We start from the raw sequence: 16141 nt of genomic DNA on the forward strand, positions 1-16141 counted from the left end.
CTCTGCCCACCCATCCAGCCTGTCAAGGTCTCTCTGCAGGGCCCTCCTACCCTTCAACTGATCAACACCTGCTCCTAACTTGGTGTCATCTGCAAACTTACTGATGGACTCAATTCCCTTGTCCAGATCATCAAGAAAGATATTGAACAGGATGGGGCCCAGCACTGATCCCTGGGGGACACCACTAGTGACTGGCTGCCAACTGGATGTGGCACCATTCACCACCACTCTCTGGGCCTGACCCTCCAGCCAGTTCTAGACCCATTTCAGAGTGCACCTGTCCAAGCCACAGGCTGACAGCTTGGCCAGGAGCTTCTTGTGCCAAACAGTGTCAAAGGTTTTGCTGAAGTCCAGGTAGACTACATCCACAGCCTGCCCTGCATTCACCAGGCAGGTAACCTGATCATAAAAGCAGATCAGGCTGGTCAGGCAGGACCTGCCCCTCCTGAATCCATGCTGGCTGGGCCTGATCCCTTGACCATCCTGTAGGTGCTGTGTGATTTCACTCAAGATGACCTGTTCCATAACCTTGCTAGGCACTGAGGTCAGGCTGACAAGTCTGTAATTTCTCGGTTCCTCCTTCCAGCCCTTCTTGTGGATGAGCACCACATTGGCCAGCTTCCAGTCATCAGGGACCTCTCCAGTGAGCCAGGACTGCTGATAAATGATGGAGAGCAACTTGGCCACCTCATCTGCCAGCTCTCTCAGCACCCTAGGATGGATCCCATCTGGTCCTATGGACTTGTGAGGATCCAAGTGGCTCACAGCAGGTCCCTTACCACTTCCTCATGGATTACTGGGGGACTATACTGGTCCCTGACTCCATCTGCCAGTTCAGGAGGCCAGCTGTCCTGAAGACAACCTGTCCCACTACTGAAGATTGAGGCAAAGAAGGTGTTAAGTACCTCTGCCTTTTCCTCATCTCTTGTTACTATATTCCCCTCCCCATCCAATAAAGAGTGGAGGTTGTCCTTGCCTCTTCTTCTGCCATTAATATATTTATAGAAATATTTCTTTTTCTCCTTTACGGCAGTGGCCAGTCTAAGTTGTAAATGGGCTTTTGCCTCTCTAATTTTTTCCCCACAAGACTTAGCAATGTCCTTAAGCTCTTCCTGGGATATCTCCCCTTTTTTCCAAAGGTGATACACCCTCTTTTTTTTCCTTAATTCTGTTAGAAGCTCCTTGCCCATCCAGTCCGGCTGTCTCCCTCGTCGGCTCCTCTTCCGGCACATTGGGACAGCTTGTTCCTACACCTTCAAGAGTTCTTTCTTGAAGTAGGTCCAGCCTTCCTGGACCTCTTTGTTTTTAAGGGCTGTTTCTCAAGGAACTTTCCGAGTTAGTTCCTTAAATAAGCTTAAGTCTGCCCTTCGGAAGTCCAGTGTGGAGGTTTTGGTGATGCCCCTCCTGGTTTCACCATATATTGAAAGCTCAATTATTTCTTGGATTTTTTTGGGACCCCAGGCAGCCTCCCACCACCACATCTCCCACCAGCCCTTCTCTATTTGTAAATAGCAAGTTGAGCAGGGCTGCACCCCTGGTAGGCTCACATAACAGCTGGGATAAGAAGCTACCCTCCATACACTCTAGGAACCCTCTAGACTGCCTCTTCTCTGCAGTGTTCGATTCCCAGCAGATGTCTGGCAGGTTAAAATTACCCACAAGAACAGGGGCAAGTGATCTCGAGGCAGCCTCCAGCTGCTTGAAGAATAATAAATAAGAGACAATGAATCAGAATAGTAAAGCTTATGGCCTAAACTACTAATTTTGTGGCAATATTTGCATCATACGAGCTCCTTTAAAACATTATTCCTGCTGATGCACACCTAGAAAATAACTTTAATGAGGAAAAAAAAACGCTCCTTTCTGGGTTCAACATCAAAAGAGAAGCTCATGTCAAATTGCTGATATTTTTGTTTGATATTTTAAGTTAATTTAAAATGAGCCAAATAAACAGCGTAGTCATATTAGACATCTGCTGTTGACTGAAAAGCTGCTTCTGCCATTGATACCACCACAGGTATCAATGTAATGCAGATCCACCAATAAAACTTACCAAGAACCATCCTTCCTATATTCAGATCTAAGGGTGTTCTGCTGCTGCCACCAAGTACAAGATTAAACCCTTGAAGCAAAGTTTCAAAAGACTCAGTCTTTCCATGTGCATTACAAAGAAACCCTTAAACATACACTTCCTTTTTAAAAAGCAACATCAAATACTACATAATGCATTCAGTGTTCTCTAAGTACTTTATCTATGCATCCCTGTTCTCAAAACAGCACTTCAGAATTGCAAATTGTATACAAGCAAATGAGAAACTTGTCACTCCCAGGTTCACACCTTTCAGTGGAAGTTTTATCACAATCCTTTCAGCTGGCAACAATAGGGAAGGAAAAAAGAAAATTAATATCAGACACTGTTAACCTAAAGACCATACAGCAGCCAGCATGAAAAATCCTCTTGCTGCCACACAATCCAAGGCTCCCCCAAGTTGCCTACCTATCCAAGGTCATGATTGCTTTGTAAACAAAAAAGGAATTAACATACTTGCTTTCTCAAAGGAACAGCATGATAACTTGTAAATAAAAAGGAATAAACATATTTGCTTTCCCCAAAGAACAACTCTGTTAATCCCAGATACGAGCATTTCTAAGATGCTGCTCACGAGAGAATGAATTGCCAAACCTTGTTCTTCACTATCTCAAAATCAAACCAACAAACAAAAACCAACCCCCCACCAAAAAAAAAAAAAAAAAAAAAAAAAAAAAAAAAAAAAATCAGCCCTAAACAACTGTCCAAAAGATGCCATCCCTGTTACCAGTCTGGGGAGTTTTGTTGTTTGTTTGAGGAGTTTATCAGGCCAAAACCAAAATATGAATCAGATCCCCTGCTGGCTGTAGTGTATCAAGCTCTCATCTTCATGAATGTAGATGTATCCAACGTGATATATCATGACAGGCATTTGGCAGCAAGTCCATACCTGCCAATGCCTCCGGTAAGGTATCACTTACTGAAAAACAGATACTTTCTCAGGCCTCTGTGTTTTTCCCTGCAAACTGCACTTATACCATTTCTGCCACCGCATTTTTATTCCTCCTTATAAGCTCATGCCCTCTACCACCATCCAAAGCAGAAAGCCCTCATAGCTGCAGCAGGGAGCACACAGAGTCAATCAGTTTTCAAATTCTGATGGGAAGTAAGCTTGATTTAACCACCTTCACTTCCACAGTGAAAACCCCAGTATCTGAGGGATAAACTGAAAATAACTGTCTCCCAAGGAATACTTGTTTTTCCAGTTAGTTACACACCATCCAAAATAGCAGCAAAATGTTGAGCACCAGGACTTCTGAACCTTATTTCAGGGTCTGGGAAAAGAACATAGTGTGCAGTTGTTGCAACTGCTGTAGCCATTTTTGGAATCTGTGATCCCAGCCTAAAGGCATGTGCAAATTTCCTAATTTTGTTACATAACTGGTTACATTAGAAGTGACATGACACAATTTCATAGTTACCCTATTTGTCAAAAAATATGGGGGGAAGGACTCTCCTGAGAAGTTCAGTATTATACACCTCTCATAATTTACTCCTGAGCCTGCTGAAGTGTTTATTAATTAACAAAAAGCTCCTAATATTGAAACATAGCCTACTGTTTACTGAAGTAGAAAATAATCATGCCCTTAAAGGGTATTATAATCAAGTTAATTTTGCCTCTTATTTTCTATGAGGGATGTTACTTACAGAATCCCTCTAATCCAAATGCAGTAACTGCTGCCAGCACAAAAATGCTGCATCTTTAAATAAATAAATAAATAACAGTATATGGCTGATCTCAAGCTCAGCTCTTTTTAATTCTGGGGGGTGTGTACCAAATATTACACACATGCATATCCCATTAAATATATTTACAATTTTAGAAAGAGAAATCCCCACAGTATTGCCTGTATACACCTGCTTTTTAGAACTGCACCAATTTTACTAGGGAATAGAATTTTTTTTTTTTTTTCATTTATCATAGAATCAGTAAATGGCTTAGATTGGAAGGCACATCAGAGTTCATCTATTCCAACATCCCTGCCACAGGCAGGGACACCTCTCAACTAGACTTGGCTGTTCAAGGCCTCATCCAACCTGGCCTTGAACACTCCCAGGGAGGAAGCATCCACAACCTGCCTGGGCAACCTATTCCAGAGTATTATCACCCTCGTACTGAAGAACTTCTTCTAAGATCCAGTCTAAACCTCCTCTCCCTCAGCTTCAAACCATTCCCCCTTGTCCTATTGATAGACATCCTCAGGAAAAGCCCCTCTCCATCCTTCCTGTAGGATCCCTTCAGGTATTGGAAGGAGCTCTAAGGTCCTCCTGGAGTCTCCTCTTCTCCAGGCTTAACAAGCCCAGCTCCCTCATCCTGTCCTGATAGCAGAAGTGTTCCAGCCCTTGGATCATCTCTGTGGCCCTCCTCTGGACTCACTCCAAGAGCTATCCTTAACAAACACCCCTAACCAAAAATATAGGCAGCCACTTTGAAATAAAACACTATGCTCCTTTTCTCCTCCTTTTGATTCTAAACTCACCAGTAATTTCTTGCAATAAATCTTGTTTATTGGAAGTACTGACTTGGTGTTTAGGAAGATGTGTTTTTCTGTCACCAGGCAATGCAGAACAGAGTTGTGGTTTTTGATGGGTACAGTCAGGAAGTTGAAAACCACTCCTAATGCATCATGTTCTACAAATAGTTATCCAGCAAGTTTCTGGAAGCAGCTGAGGCATGAAGCTGAGCTGCCAGAAAAAGCTCCTGTCTCTTGTAACAGCCACTCTCCTACAGGAACACAGCAGCAAATGCTGAGCCTGTATTTTTTTTAAATTTTCTGGACTGCCCCAAGCAAGGAATTGCAGGGTAACGAGCCTGGCATGTGTATCTGGCAAGCTCCTCAATAGTCATTAAAAATAGAAGACCATTATACCTGAAAGACTATCTGATAGGGTCTAATCAGCAGTTTCTGCAAAGAAAGATCATGTCTTAAGTCTATCAGTATTTCTGAACATGTCAAACTAACTGATAAACAAGAGCAAGTGACAAAACATATGTGGGCTTTTAAAGAGTCTTTGGAAAGATGTCAGACTTTTCAATAGGCTGCTGTTTCTGAAAAGCAAACATTGCCGTGGATCAAAAACCAGCCAAAAAATTGCACAAAATGTTGAGGTCAACATTCCTCAACGCAATAGGCTAACTGGGTAACAAAGACTGGTCTGAATCAAACAGCCTATTTATTGCCTGCTGGGGTGCCTAAAGCTCCTCTGGCACACTGCTGCCCTGCTAGCTCTTCTCTTCAGTGACAGTCCAATGAAGTACACGCAAATGCCCATTCTCATTCACACAGAAGCATCCTAATCCCAAAGCTAAACCCAGACTACATCTGCTTGCTTTATGTTCCATTAGTTTTCACATATCTGACCACTCTTTAGAAGCAGACATTTGAGGTGCCATTCAGCACACACATGCTGGGTGGCTAGCTCTTTCCAGAGGCTTGATGTTAAGGCCACTCAGGATGAGAGCACCCAGAAATCACAATTTGCTGTTTTATAACTATTAGACTTTTATGAGAAAAACAAACACAGACATCAAACGCCTGCTTCATCAGATGCTGACATCTAATGCTAGCTTACAAATAAATAGAGAAGCCTCAAATTCCTGCTAGTTCCCAGAGCTCTTAAGATGGAACTTGGGGCAGAAAAAAAATCACTCACTAAAGACATGCAAGATACACACAAAGATGCAAGAGAAGATCAGGGTGAACTACAAAGGCCTCACAACTGTTTTGACTACTCTTAACCATTACTACCACAGTCTACCCTCCTTCTCAGTCACCAGCTTCCAAGCTTCTTTTTACCAGCATTGAAGCCCATCACATAGGAAAGAGCTTGAAGGAACTGTCTGACATAGCTAAGTAAATGAGCAGTTTTCACCTGAATTAGTACCACAGATGTATGGGGAGCAGAAGAAGGTGAGTGCTAAAGCCACCGTGGATAGTGAGGCAGCTCTGATCAAAGCCAGATTAAACACTCTGGATCTCCTCCTGCAAGCCTCCTAAAGTACCATCAACAGAGTTAATCTGGACTAACTAAAACTGTTTCCCCTCTCCTCCTGCCCCTACTTAGACTAGTAGCCTAGAGTTTTTATGAAGTACTGCCTGAATTAAAACCTTAAATGGTGTAAACTGAGCCCTGTCCTATTATTCCAAACTTCAAGCTTCTTTAAATAGGTCTAGCCTTGCTCACTATATTTATCTTTCATACATGAGAGAAGAAAACCTGCAGTAACATTTGCAGATGACTATGAATCTTACATCAGCAAAGCTTAAGAATATGGATAAACTTTAACAATTAATTGGATCAATATTAAAAATGAATAGGCAACAGAATTTAGTGTCAGTACTGCAAATTATATCCGGGGAAGGACAAGAGAAGGAGAAGCAAAACAATACAAAAATTTTAAATCAGGTATCCCAAATGCAGGAAGGAAATTTGGCAGCTCAGTGAGCTCTTCCATTCAATATACCACAGTCAGAAGAGCACAGACACCTGAACAAAAGAGGAATGACAAGGAAAAAACTGTGGTACATGTTTGTTTATCTGTTGTGCAATCTGACCCTAAATGTGTGCATTTTATTTGAAAAAATAAAATTAAAATACTGGAAGAGGGAGCAGTGTTCTGCGAAGGGCTATGTATTATCAACCACTAGAAAGACTCTCCTGTTGACACAGGCAAACACGAACAGAAAAACAAAAAATTATAAATAGGGCTTCGAGAAATATACACAAAGTATCATCAAGAAAACAATACATTCAATAATACAGGGAACTCCATCAACTTCTTTCATTAACTGAAATTAGAGGATAGCAGAGACAAACTTATTACAATACATAATTAGATTGTTAAACTTGGTACCACAGGAAATCACTAAAGCCAAGATCTTACTCTGATTCAAAAAGAAAGCAGATATTTAAACACACAATAACAAGAAGAAAGAAAAAAAACATACATCTAAGGGAGTCTCAAGCTTCATGACCCAGGAGGCAAGGAAACATCCTAAGAGCTCACCAGACTGCATCTGGCTATGCAAACTCTCTACCTAATCTGACCCCACAATGGGCAGCAGTAATACCAAGGAAAGCATCTGAGCAACACGGCAAGCATAGAACAAACTGCCCCTTAAGACCACTGAACATGGAGAGTGTTTAGCTGACAGGCTGACACCTACCAACCACCTAACCCCCAAAAGCATCTGGTGCTGGCCAAATTCCAAAAGGCAATGGCTGCATGACTTCATATTTGATGCTGTGTTATGTTAATTTCTTCTCTCACTTCTGCCAAGACCACCTTAAGTGAACAAAGAATTAAATACTGAACACTACATGTCTGTCTTAAAGAATATACCCAGCAGAAGAGAATTTGGAATAAATCCACTTTAAATCAAGAAAAAGAGAATAGTTTTATGAACTGATATACTCCCCTCAGTTGAAAAACAAACAAAACAAAAGACCAAACCAACAAAAAAGCTGTATTTCCAAACATCCTGACAACATGACTCTATATACCTGTACGTGTTTGCTCTAACTTTGAAGCTAGCCCTGCTTTGGGATATGATTGGACCAGAAAGATGACTTCCAGGGACCTTTTCAACCTAAATTATTCTGTGACTATATATAGAGCATACCTAGACATTACACAGCAACACATTATAGCCCTAATTGCTTTTAACTCTTTCATTCCCATATAGGCAATTTATTAAGCTCTATGTATTTGCATTACAAGTTTCAGTATAATTTCTTCAAGCAATTAACTGCTTCCTCTGTACCCAGCAAGAAGGACCATTAGGAATAACAGCAAAGCCAGGGAAGAAAATAAGGTATTTAAAGCTTTCAAAGTCTTTTATTCCTCATGGCCACCATGTAGCTTACAGTAAGTGGTCGTTATCTACCCTTGAGCTGTCAGAAGGATCAGTACCTATGACAAAGGCATGCAAAAAGAGGGGGTTTTGTTTGTTTTTTTTCATTCATAAAATAAACAAGCAAAACGTTACAGGGAAGAAAAACAAACAAACAAAAACAACCCCAGGCCTATCTTGCTCTGTGGGCAGAAGCAGACACTGGTCTGCTTTTACCAGTATCCTGTGGCTCCCTCTTGTCCTCCTCCACCTCACCCAACACTGTTTTCCAGTCACTCATCTGTATTACCAGCTGCCCCAAGGATTTAGCAGGGCCAGTAGCAGTACACACGATGGCTCAGAGCCTACTGCACATAGACTGGCCAGCAGTTGCTCTCTTTCTGAAGACAGAAGTATTTCTGTTCACTTTTATTTGGGTGGAAATATTAATTTGGCTCACTACCTGTCAAAAGCTTTATAAAAAATTGCCACTGTGTAGGTACTTAATGTATTTCAGTTGCCATTAAATTTGGTTTCATCACCTGATGGAGTAAAGAAGTTACCCAAATGGGAGAAAACAAAGAAAGTAATTGTAAATGTGCCCTTAGTAAGTCTAGCTAAAAATTCTCATAAACTGTTTGGTGATGAAACCACAGAGCACACTGATTATTATGAAAACAACTTCCTCACAAACAAAAAAAAAAAAAAAATCCAAACCCTGTGACCATCATCACTTTCATTCAAAGGGGAGGAAAAGTTGGTTTTATTTCTTTAGCAACATTTTCTACTATAAACAAACAGAGGATAGGATATTTACTGAAAGTCTGGGCAGACAGTCTATGTACCTTTGGAGAACTGGGAAATAATGTCCACTGCTTTCCAGTGACCCCTGCCAGCTGTGACAGGAACAGCATTTTTCAACTCTAACAGCCACTTCACCCTTCCCTGGCTTGTTAACTGCCTCAGACAAAGTTGACTGGAAGCATCAATACTCTGTTTCCTATTTCAAAGCCTACAGGACTTTTAATTCTCCCAGAATCACACCAATATTTAGCAGCTATGGACACAGTTGGGACCACTTACCTGAGACAACCTGAGCTAACTCAGCTTTGGGAGAAAGCCAGTACTGCCAGAACACTTAAAATGCTCTGTGGAGTTCTCAGCAATTACTGACAATTTATTTGTAGATCACATTTCACACAATACAAGAGTTGCAAACAATTACTGTCAATTTATCTGTATATCACATTCCACACAACACAAGAGGGGGAAAAGAAATCTACTACAAGCATTGAACTAAACTAAGTAGGTTTCCAAATTCTTTTTCAGATGACTCAGGCTAATGTTTTGTCCTTTATAATATTTACATCCAGAATACAAGCATACAGTAGCAGCAAAACATAGCAACAGAAAATAAACTGCACAAACGTTCTTCTACCTCAGTCATGCATCAGGATGTTAACACACACCACCAGTTCCAAGTATCACTCTCAGCTCTCGCTTGCAGAAATGGAAATTGTTTGCAAATATTTTAAAGTGGAGTTCTAGGGGAAAAACAAAGTCCAGACTTACAGGGATATGATACATATACATACATCAGTTCATAAACACTTTACTGGAACAAAAATAAAGCTTCTGAGAAAAGGATTATCCTTTCCAGGGAGTCACAAATAAAAAAGCAAGTCAAAGAAGATCACCAAAACATTCAGAAGTACAGAAATAGCCAAATACAGCTATTTATAACCCAGAGATTTATTCACAGAGCACTTTTAGCCCCTAACCCCAGGAAAAAAATAACAATTTTTAAAAAATAAAATACTCATGCCAAACACTAATGCATATAACAGAAATATATACTCCTGCCACTTAGTGACCACTCTTAGTGCAACTAAAGATATTAAGAGTCACATAATAGGATTAACAGGTTATTTCAAGGGGTGCACTTCTGCCTGATAAAACATGTATCCCCATCTGTTTAACAGCATCAACAGGAAGACAGAAGCAGGCAAATTGCTGATGACACACTGTTTAGTCTCACCCCTATTAGAGAACTTGTATGCCAAAACTGTAAAACCAGCTGTACTTTCTGTAGGAATGTTTCAACACAAAGAATTTCAGAACATTAATTAAAGTACTTTCAACAAGTCAGGTTTTCCAGTTAATTACTTTTTCCAGGTAATTATATGACAGATGGATAAGATACTGGCAAATGTGGAGTATAATGCAAGATTCAGCAGCACCACTTTTCAAATGACCAGTGATGTGTAAAAGCAGTGTAAGGGAAAACACCAAGTGTAGACCTTGAGAATATAGACTAAAAAGTGTCCCTGAATGTGATACACCTGAATCACATGCACCCAGGGAGTAGGTATGAAAAACAAAAGCAAAAGAAGCAAACACCTGCATAGTTCTACTACTGCATAATCATTTTCACCCACTACTCTCTCCTTTGTTTCCCGTAGAAAAGATAGCAAACAAAACACCAAGGAAATGGAAATGACAGAAGAAATTTTAACACATGGGAAGCAGCTTAACATTTAGATCCCCAAACTGAAAACCAAGGACAACACGTAAGCTGTATACAGGTTGACATTGGATTAGGGTGGAAAGAGGAAAAAAAATAGAATAAGGAAGAACGCACCAAAAGAAAAGTAAGGCGTGTAAACCACAAGAATACAGGAGACAAAATAAGAGATGAAGGTGAAGATGCAGAAATTTTGTACCTTTAAAGGAAAGGAGAAAAAAAGTCCCATCTCCAGACACAAGCATTAAAGCAGCTCAATGTGCATTCAGGCAACTCACCAAAGCAAAGGTGTATTACAGCAGAAGTCAAAACTGGCAGCTAGCAATAACCCGTACGGAAACGGCCAACAGTTCAAGCCCTCAACGCGTAACAACGCCTACCACCCGCAATAAACTTAGCCATCGGAGAGCAACGAGCGCGGTTACCAGAGGCTGATCAGAACGGCGCGGCCCCCTCCAGTGGCTGGACCCGCCCACACCTGATGCGGTTACACAGCCCGGCGGGAAGGGTCTCCCGTAGCAGCCGCCCTCGGAACTCCGCGCCCTGGCGGGAATAGCTTGGGGGGGCGCCGTGGCGCGGACACCGGAGTGGGACCTCGGCATCGCGGAGGCCGCGGGCCTCTCGCCGTTACGTCGGGGTCAGGCTTCCCTGCAGGGGACTGGGGCGGGAGGCCCCCGGCGCGGCGGCGGGCCGACAGGGGATCCACTCTCGCCGCCCGGCCAGAGACTAGAGGAGCCGCGACAGACGGCTTCTCCGCACCCCGCCGAAGACAGGCGTATTGACCCGACCACCCCCTGCCCCACAGTCGGGCAACCCCTCGCCCTGCCACCCGTCACGGGCGAGCACCCCCACTGAGCCCCAGCCGCCTCCCTCCGCCCCCGCGGAGCCGGTCGGCCCCTTCCCCAGCCGAGCAGGGAACTTGGCTCCCGCTTCTCCCCTTCCCACCGCCCCAAGGATGCCCTCCACTCCGCTCCCCCTATACCCGACCTCCTCCGTTGACTGAGGTGGGTCCCGACCTTACCGGCTGCCCGGTGCCGCGGCGAGGCAGCGGAGCTAGCCAGCGCGCACCGCAGACAACAGCAATGAGGAGAGCGCGAGACACCGAGGAAGAGGCGGCGGCCGCGCGCGAGGCAACAGCTTAGGAGGGGTTGGGGCGGGGGGGGGGGGAGGAGGATGAGGAGGACGCGCGCCCGAGCGGCAGCGGCAACAGCAACAGCGCGCGACCCGAGAGAGCGCGCGCCGCCGGGGGTGGGGTCGGGCGCACGCCGGCGGCCAACAGCGCTCCTCCCTCCGCCTGCACGGTGGGGCTGGGACGTGACTGGCGGTGGCCTTGTCCAATGAGAAGGGAAGATCACATGGGGCTGTGCTTGACAGACGGCGCACCATGGTAGAGGAGTGGCCACAGTGACAGACAGGGCTCTGCACGAATTGGAAGCAGAGACAATGGGGGGCGGGTTGACTTTGGTGGGCGTCGCCATCTGAGGCGGAGATTAATTTGAGCGACGTCGCTGGTACCCAGTGGCAGTAGGGTGTGCCAGGCCGGACGTCTTTGCGGCCGAATAGCCGGGTCCGGGGCGCTGGGTGAGGAAGGCGGTGGGTTTTCTGTGACGCAGGCAGCTCAGCCGCACTCTCATCTGCGTGCTGGCCCCGCGTAGCCGGGCGGGAGGGGAATGCACCAAGACCCGGCGCGGAGAGGCGGTGGGTCCTTGCGAGGGCGGCTACGGCGTAGGGCGCCCAGGGACCGTACGGTACGCGGCGTGGGAAAGGGAGGAGGGCCTTCTACCTCAGGTACCCGAGCCGCTCCTGTGCTTCCCGAGGCGATCAGGGCCTCTTCCATGACCAGGGAAGAGGGGGCCTCTCCGGAGGACCCACAGGGAAAGTTGGCTCTGGCAAAGGAGGAACCGTGGGAGGCTGCGCGCCGGCAGAGAAAGCTGGACTGGGGATTGCAGAGGAGGTCGGGCGGCCCGGGGCTGGGTGAGGAAGGTCAGAAAATACAGGCGGCCTCCACCGCTGTGGGGCTCCACGCTTGACCCAGCCCTACTTGTCCGGCAGCTGCTTGAGCCACAGCCTCGCGGGGGTCTGCCCAGACGCTGAGATCCGCTGCCCCTGACAGTGGGCAGCAGGGGAGCGTCGGCACCCATGGAGACCGTCGGACGGAGGTGGTCGAGGATTGCCACGGTGCTCTCTAGGGCTGGCTCGGGCCTGTGCTGAACGCAATTTTCAGAACACCCCCAGAGGCTGTTAAATTGCTGTCGCAGGCTTTGCTTAGCCCGATACTGTCGGCTGTTTTGCCAGTTACCTCGTTCTGTACCTCTAAGTAGTTTCTGGTTTTGTTTTGTTGTTGTTTTTTTTTTATCTGCCAGCTAAACTCAGCACTTCGGAGTCTCTTTTTTGCTGAAAAAAAATACAGTGAAACAAGCACTCCAGTTAAGGGGATGTTGTAGTTTGACTCTATTTGTCGTTTTAAATCTACACAGCCTACAGGAACTGAGAATGTACCAACTGCAGGTAACTTGTGCACATCTAACCTGCATTTGTATCAGACTTCCTTAAATGTGACTTTAAAACAAGGCTACTAGAATATTTCTTTCCAGGTGTTAAATTACCCATAGCTGCTGAAAAGGTTTTCGTGTCATTTAATCTAGCCAGAATTTTATTTAATTTGGATTTGGTATAATATTGTCTGAACTTTGTTAGGCAATGCTCGAGGTTTAAAGTTTAATTTATAGGTCTATTTTATCATTAACATTGAGCTGAAAGCTATGTCTAAGTTTCCCTGTAGTTTTTTTCTTCTAAACAGGACATAATTAGCTATAATAATAATTTATGTAGACCACCCCACCAAGGTCAGTGATGCTACTTAGTGTTTCTCATTACTGAAAATTTTAATTTCTTAGTAATTACATGAGTCCTGTAAGGAGATTAAAGGTTTTGTTGTTGGTTGTTTTGTTTGCTGTTTTTTTTTTCCACAATGACATTCTTTCAGGGTTTTCACCAGAAGAGCTAGTTCAGAGCTGTAGCATATCCACCTTCCTTTTCTAGTTACCTTGTTGTGATAGCTGGCCTGTAGCTGAAAATCTGGTGATAATCTCCTTTCTTTCCTGAGATAGTCGAGTGCTCCATATAATCAAACCCTCCATCATTATGTCTGCTGTATGCCCAGCTGTCACTCTTCAAAATTTGGTAGCTTTCTTTACTTGAAGTACAGGTCTACAAGATCTCAGAAAGTACCCTTGGATTATTTTTGTTTTATCAAAAAAAACCAAACAAAAAAAACCCTTTAGAATTGAATAGACCCCTTTTGTCCTGCTCAGTCTTGCATTTAATTAGGTCAGAGACAACATAATGTCCTGTGCTGAGTTTTCTGTCTGTGCTGTTAAAAATAATTACAAAAGGGTTCTGAACACCTGAAACTGAAAGACTTTTCATCAAGTGAACAACCTTCAAATTAAGTAGCACCATTTAATACATCTTCAGTATCTTTGTGTTTCCTCAGGAGTCAGTTGATAGCACCTTTGAGTATGTGATAACCTGACCCTTGTAACAGTGTTAAATTTATTTTTTTTCTTTCAGGCCCCAGTTTCCAGTCTGTTTCTTTGGTTTCTGCTTTCTCCAGTTTGCTAATAAGAGATGGTCCTTCCTGTAGTATCTACAGCATTGATTTCTAGAACTAGTTTTCAAGAACGCTGCCATGAAAGGAATGTTGAAATGTTGTTTCAGATCAAATTGTTGATTCAGATGGCTACCCTCTTTACTTCAGCCACAGGCTTATCAGAAAGCTTTAGCAGTACTTACTGCCTGCAGTTCAGCTGCAGCTCTGCAGACTATGGGAGCTTTCCCTTGGGGTGCTGATTGTTGCTTGGTTTACATTTTACTATGATTATTTTGTTACATTTATTTTCCAGTGTTGACTATGAGTGCCTCAAGTATGGAGGAAAATGGATCTCAATTCTTAGCAAATCCATAAATAGGTTTGACTGCTAGTTTAGGATTTAGACATCACTTGTCTCACACAGCAAGTTTTAGATAAAGGCAGCTTACATAGCGGACGTAAGGCACTGAGAATGGTAGTTACAGAAGAAATGTTGGGAAGTGGTATGTGGGTGAGAAGTGGTGAGAAAGCAAGAACAAGGAATTGCTCTCCTTTTTAAGGAATATGGGTAATGGGTGCATAGTGATAACCTTTTGATGCCTTCCCCTCTTGTCTTGTCAGGTTGTTGCTGACAGTGAAAGACTTCCTCTCAAATCTGTTTAAATGAGAATGTCCCTGGCGCAAAGAGTGCTACTGACATGGCTTTTTACCTTACTCTTCCTAATTATGCTGGTGCTGAAGTTGGATGAGAAAGCACCATGGAACTGGTTCCTCATTTTTATTCCAGTCTGGATATTTGATACTATACTTCTAGTTATGTTAATTGTGAAAATGGCTGGACGTTGCAAGTCTGGTTTTGACCCTCGCAATGGCTCCCAGAACCTCAAGAAGAAAGCTTGGTATCTCATTGCAATGCTACTCAAGTTAGCCTTCTGCCTTGCACTCTGTGCTAAGCTGCAGCAGTTCACTGCAATGAAACTAGCCTATGTCTTTATCCCCTTGTGGGCCTTGCTCATTGGAGGGATGGTTGAACTTGGATATAACATCTTCTATGTACGGAGAGACTAAGGTGCGTGGTATGGTTTTCAGCACTAGCTTGTTACCAAAATACTGGATTATTAGAGTTATGTCACAAACTTCATCTCCAAATTAAAATGCAGACGAATACAGACAAGCTGGAGCCTATCTAAACCAGGCTGAAGACCAAAATTAGACTTTTTCCATTTTATTTTAAAACTGACACATACGCTCTTGTAAATAAAAGTATTTGTTCAACAGAAGCTGGTGGAAGACGGTTATTATTGGTACTTCTTACATGGTGTAAGACAAAGGCTTTTTCACATACAGATGGAAGGTCTGCTGAAAGGAATCACAAATGTTCTATCTGAGAATATTTGGCACTTTGGGTAATCCTTGGAAATAGGACTACTTATGCTGTCACTCAAGAAATAACCACTTGCTGATAATTGCTGTAAGATGCTAAATAAACTTCCCACAATCAGTAACAGCTGATAGCCAGAAAATGAGAAAAAAATAATAAAAGTGACAGAGTTTTCTTTTTGACATTAAGAATCCACTTTTTTAAAGCAGCTGAAACAGATCATAACCAGGACTTAGGGAAAAAAAACTTAGCAACTGAAGCATGCGAGCAGTGCAATATCCAGAGCGGAGGAGACAATGGTGATGCCTTCTCAACTCTGCAAGGCACTGGTACCTGCTGTGAGTGGTACTGTAACAAAGAAGGGATTTTTGCAATGCCCTTGTGTATTAAATCTCTTGGTGAATCCTTGGCTTTATGGAGTACTGGCAACCTCAGCTGGGAGTAAATGAACTTGATTTCAAGTAACCAATCATGGAATGCCAGGTTAGAAGGGACCTCAAGGCTCCTCTGGTCCAACCTTGCTAGGTGATAGTATAGTTGAGCTGGCCCAGCACCCTGTCAAGCTGTCCAATGTAGGGCAATTCACTGCTTCCTCTGGGAGATAATTTCAATGTCTTACTGTTCTCACAAGGAAAACATATTGTTGTGGAATCCAATAGGACTCTCCCCAGCAGTAATTTACACCCAGATGTAGTGAATGGACTTCTGGGGAGAGCTGGAA

General features: G+C 43.7%; 2 protein-coding genes across 2 annotated transcripts in view; one reads left to right on the top strand and one right to left on the bottom strand.

The window, feature by feature from the left end:
• The window catches only part of PHTF2 (putative homeodomain transcription factor 2), a 68115-nt gene extending 57066 nt beyond the window's left edge, over window positions 1-11049 (bottom strand). Inside the window, exon 1 of the mRNA XM_054399778.1 lies at window positions 10828-11049. Within this exon, the coding sequence (XP_054255753.1) occupies window positions 10828-11049 (222 nt within the window). The remainder of the gene's footprint in view (window positions 1-10827) is intronic.
• Window positions 11050-12773: 1724 nt separating this feature from the next.
• TMEM60 (transmembrane protein 60) lies at window positions 12774-15323 on the top strand. Its single transcript, XM_054399596.1, has 2 exons — window positions 12774-12955; window positions 14021-15323. The coding sequence occupies exon 2, from the start codon at window positions 14703-14705 to the stop codon at window positions 15105-15107; it is 405 nt and encodes a 134-aa protein (XP_054255571.1). The 5' UTR covers window positions 12774-12955; window positions 14021-14702; the 3' UTR covers window positions 15108-15323.
• Window positions 15324-16141: the final 818 nt, after the last annotated feature.

The sequence above is a fragment of the Indicator indicator genome, chromosome 3 (assembly GCF_027791375.1).
Source record: "Indicator indicator isolate 239-I01 chromosome 3, UM_Iind_1.1, whole genome shotgun sequence".
NCBI lineage: Eukaryota > Metazoa > Chordata > Aves > Piciformes > Indicatoridae > Indicator > Indicator indicator.

What these genes read in the sequence shown, in the direction of transcription:
- TMEM60 (XM_054399596.1), top strand. Translation starts at nt 14,703, where the DNA reads ATGAGAATGTCCCTGGCGCAAAGAGTGCTACTGACATGGCTTTTTACC.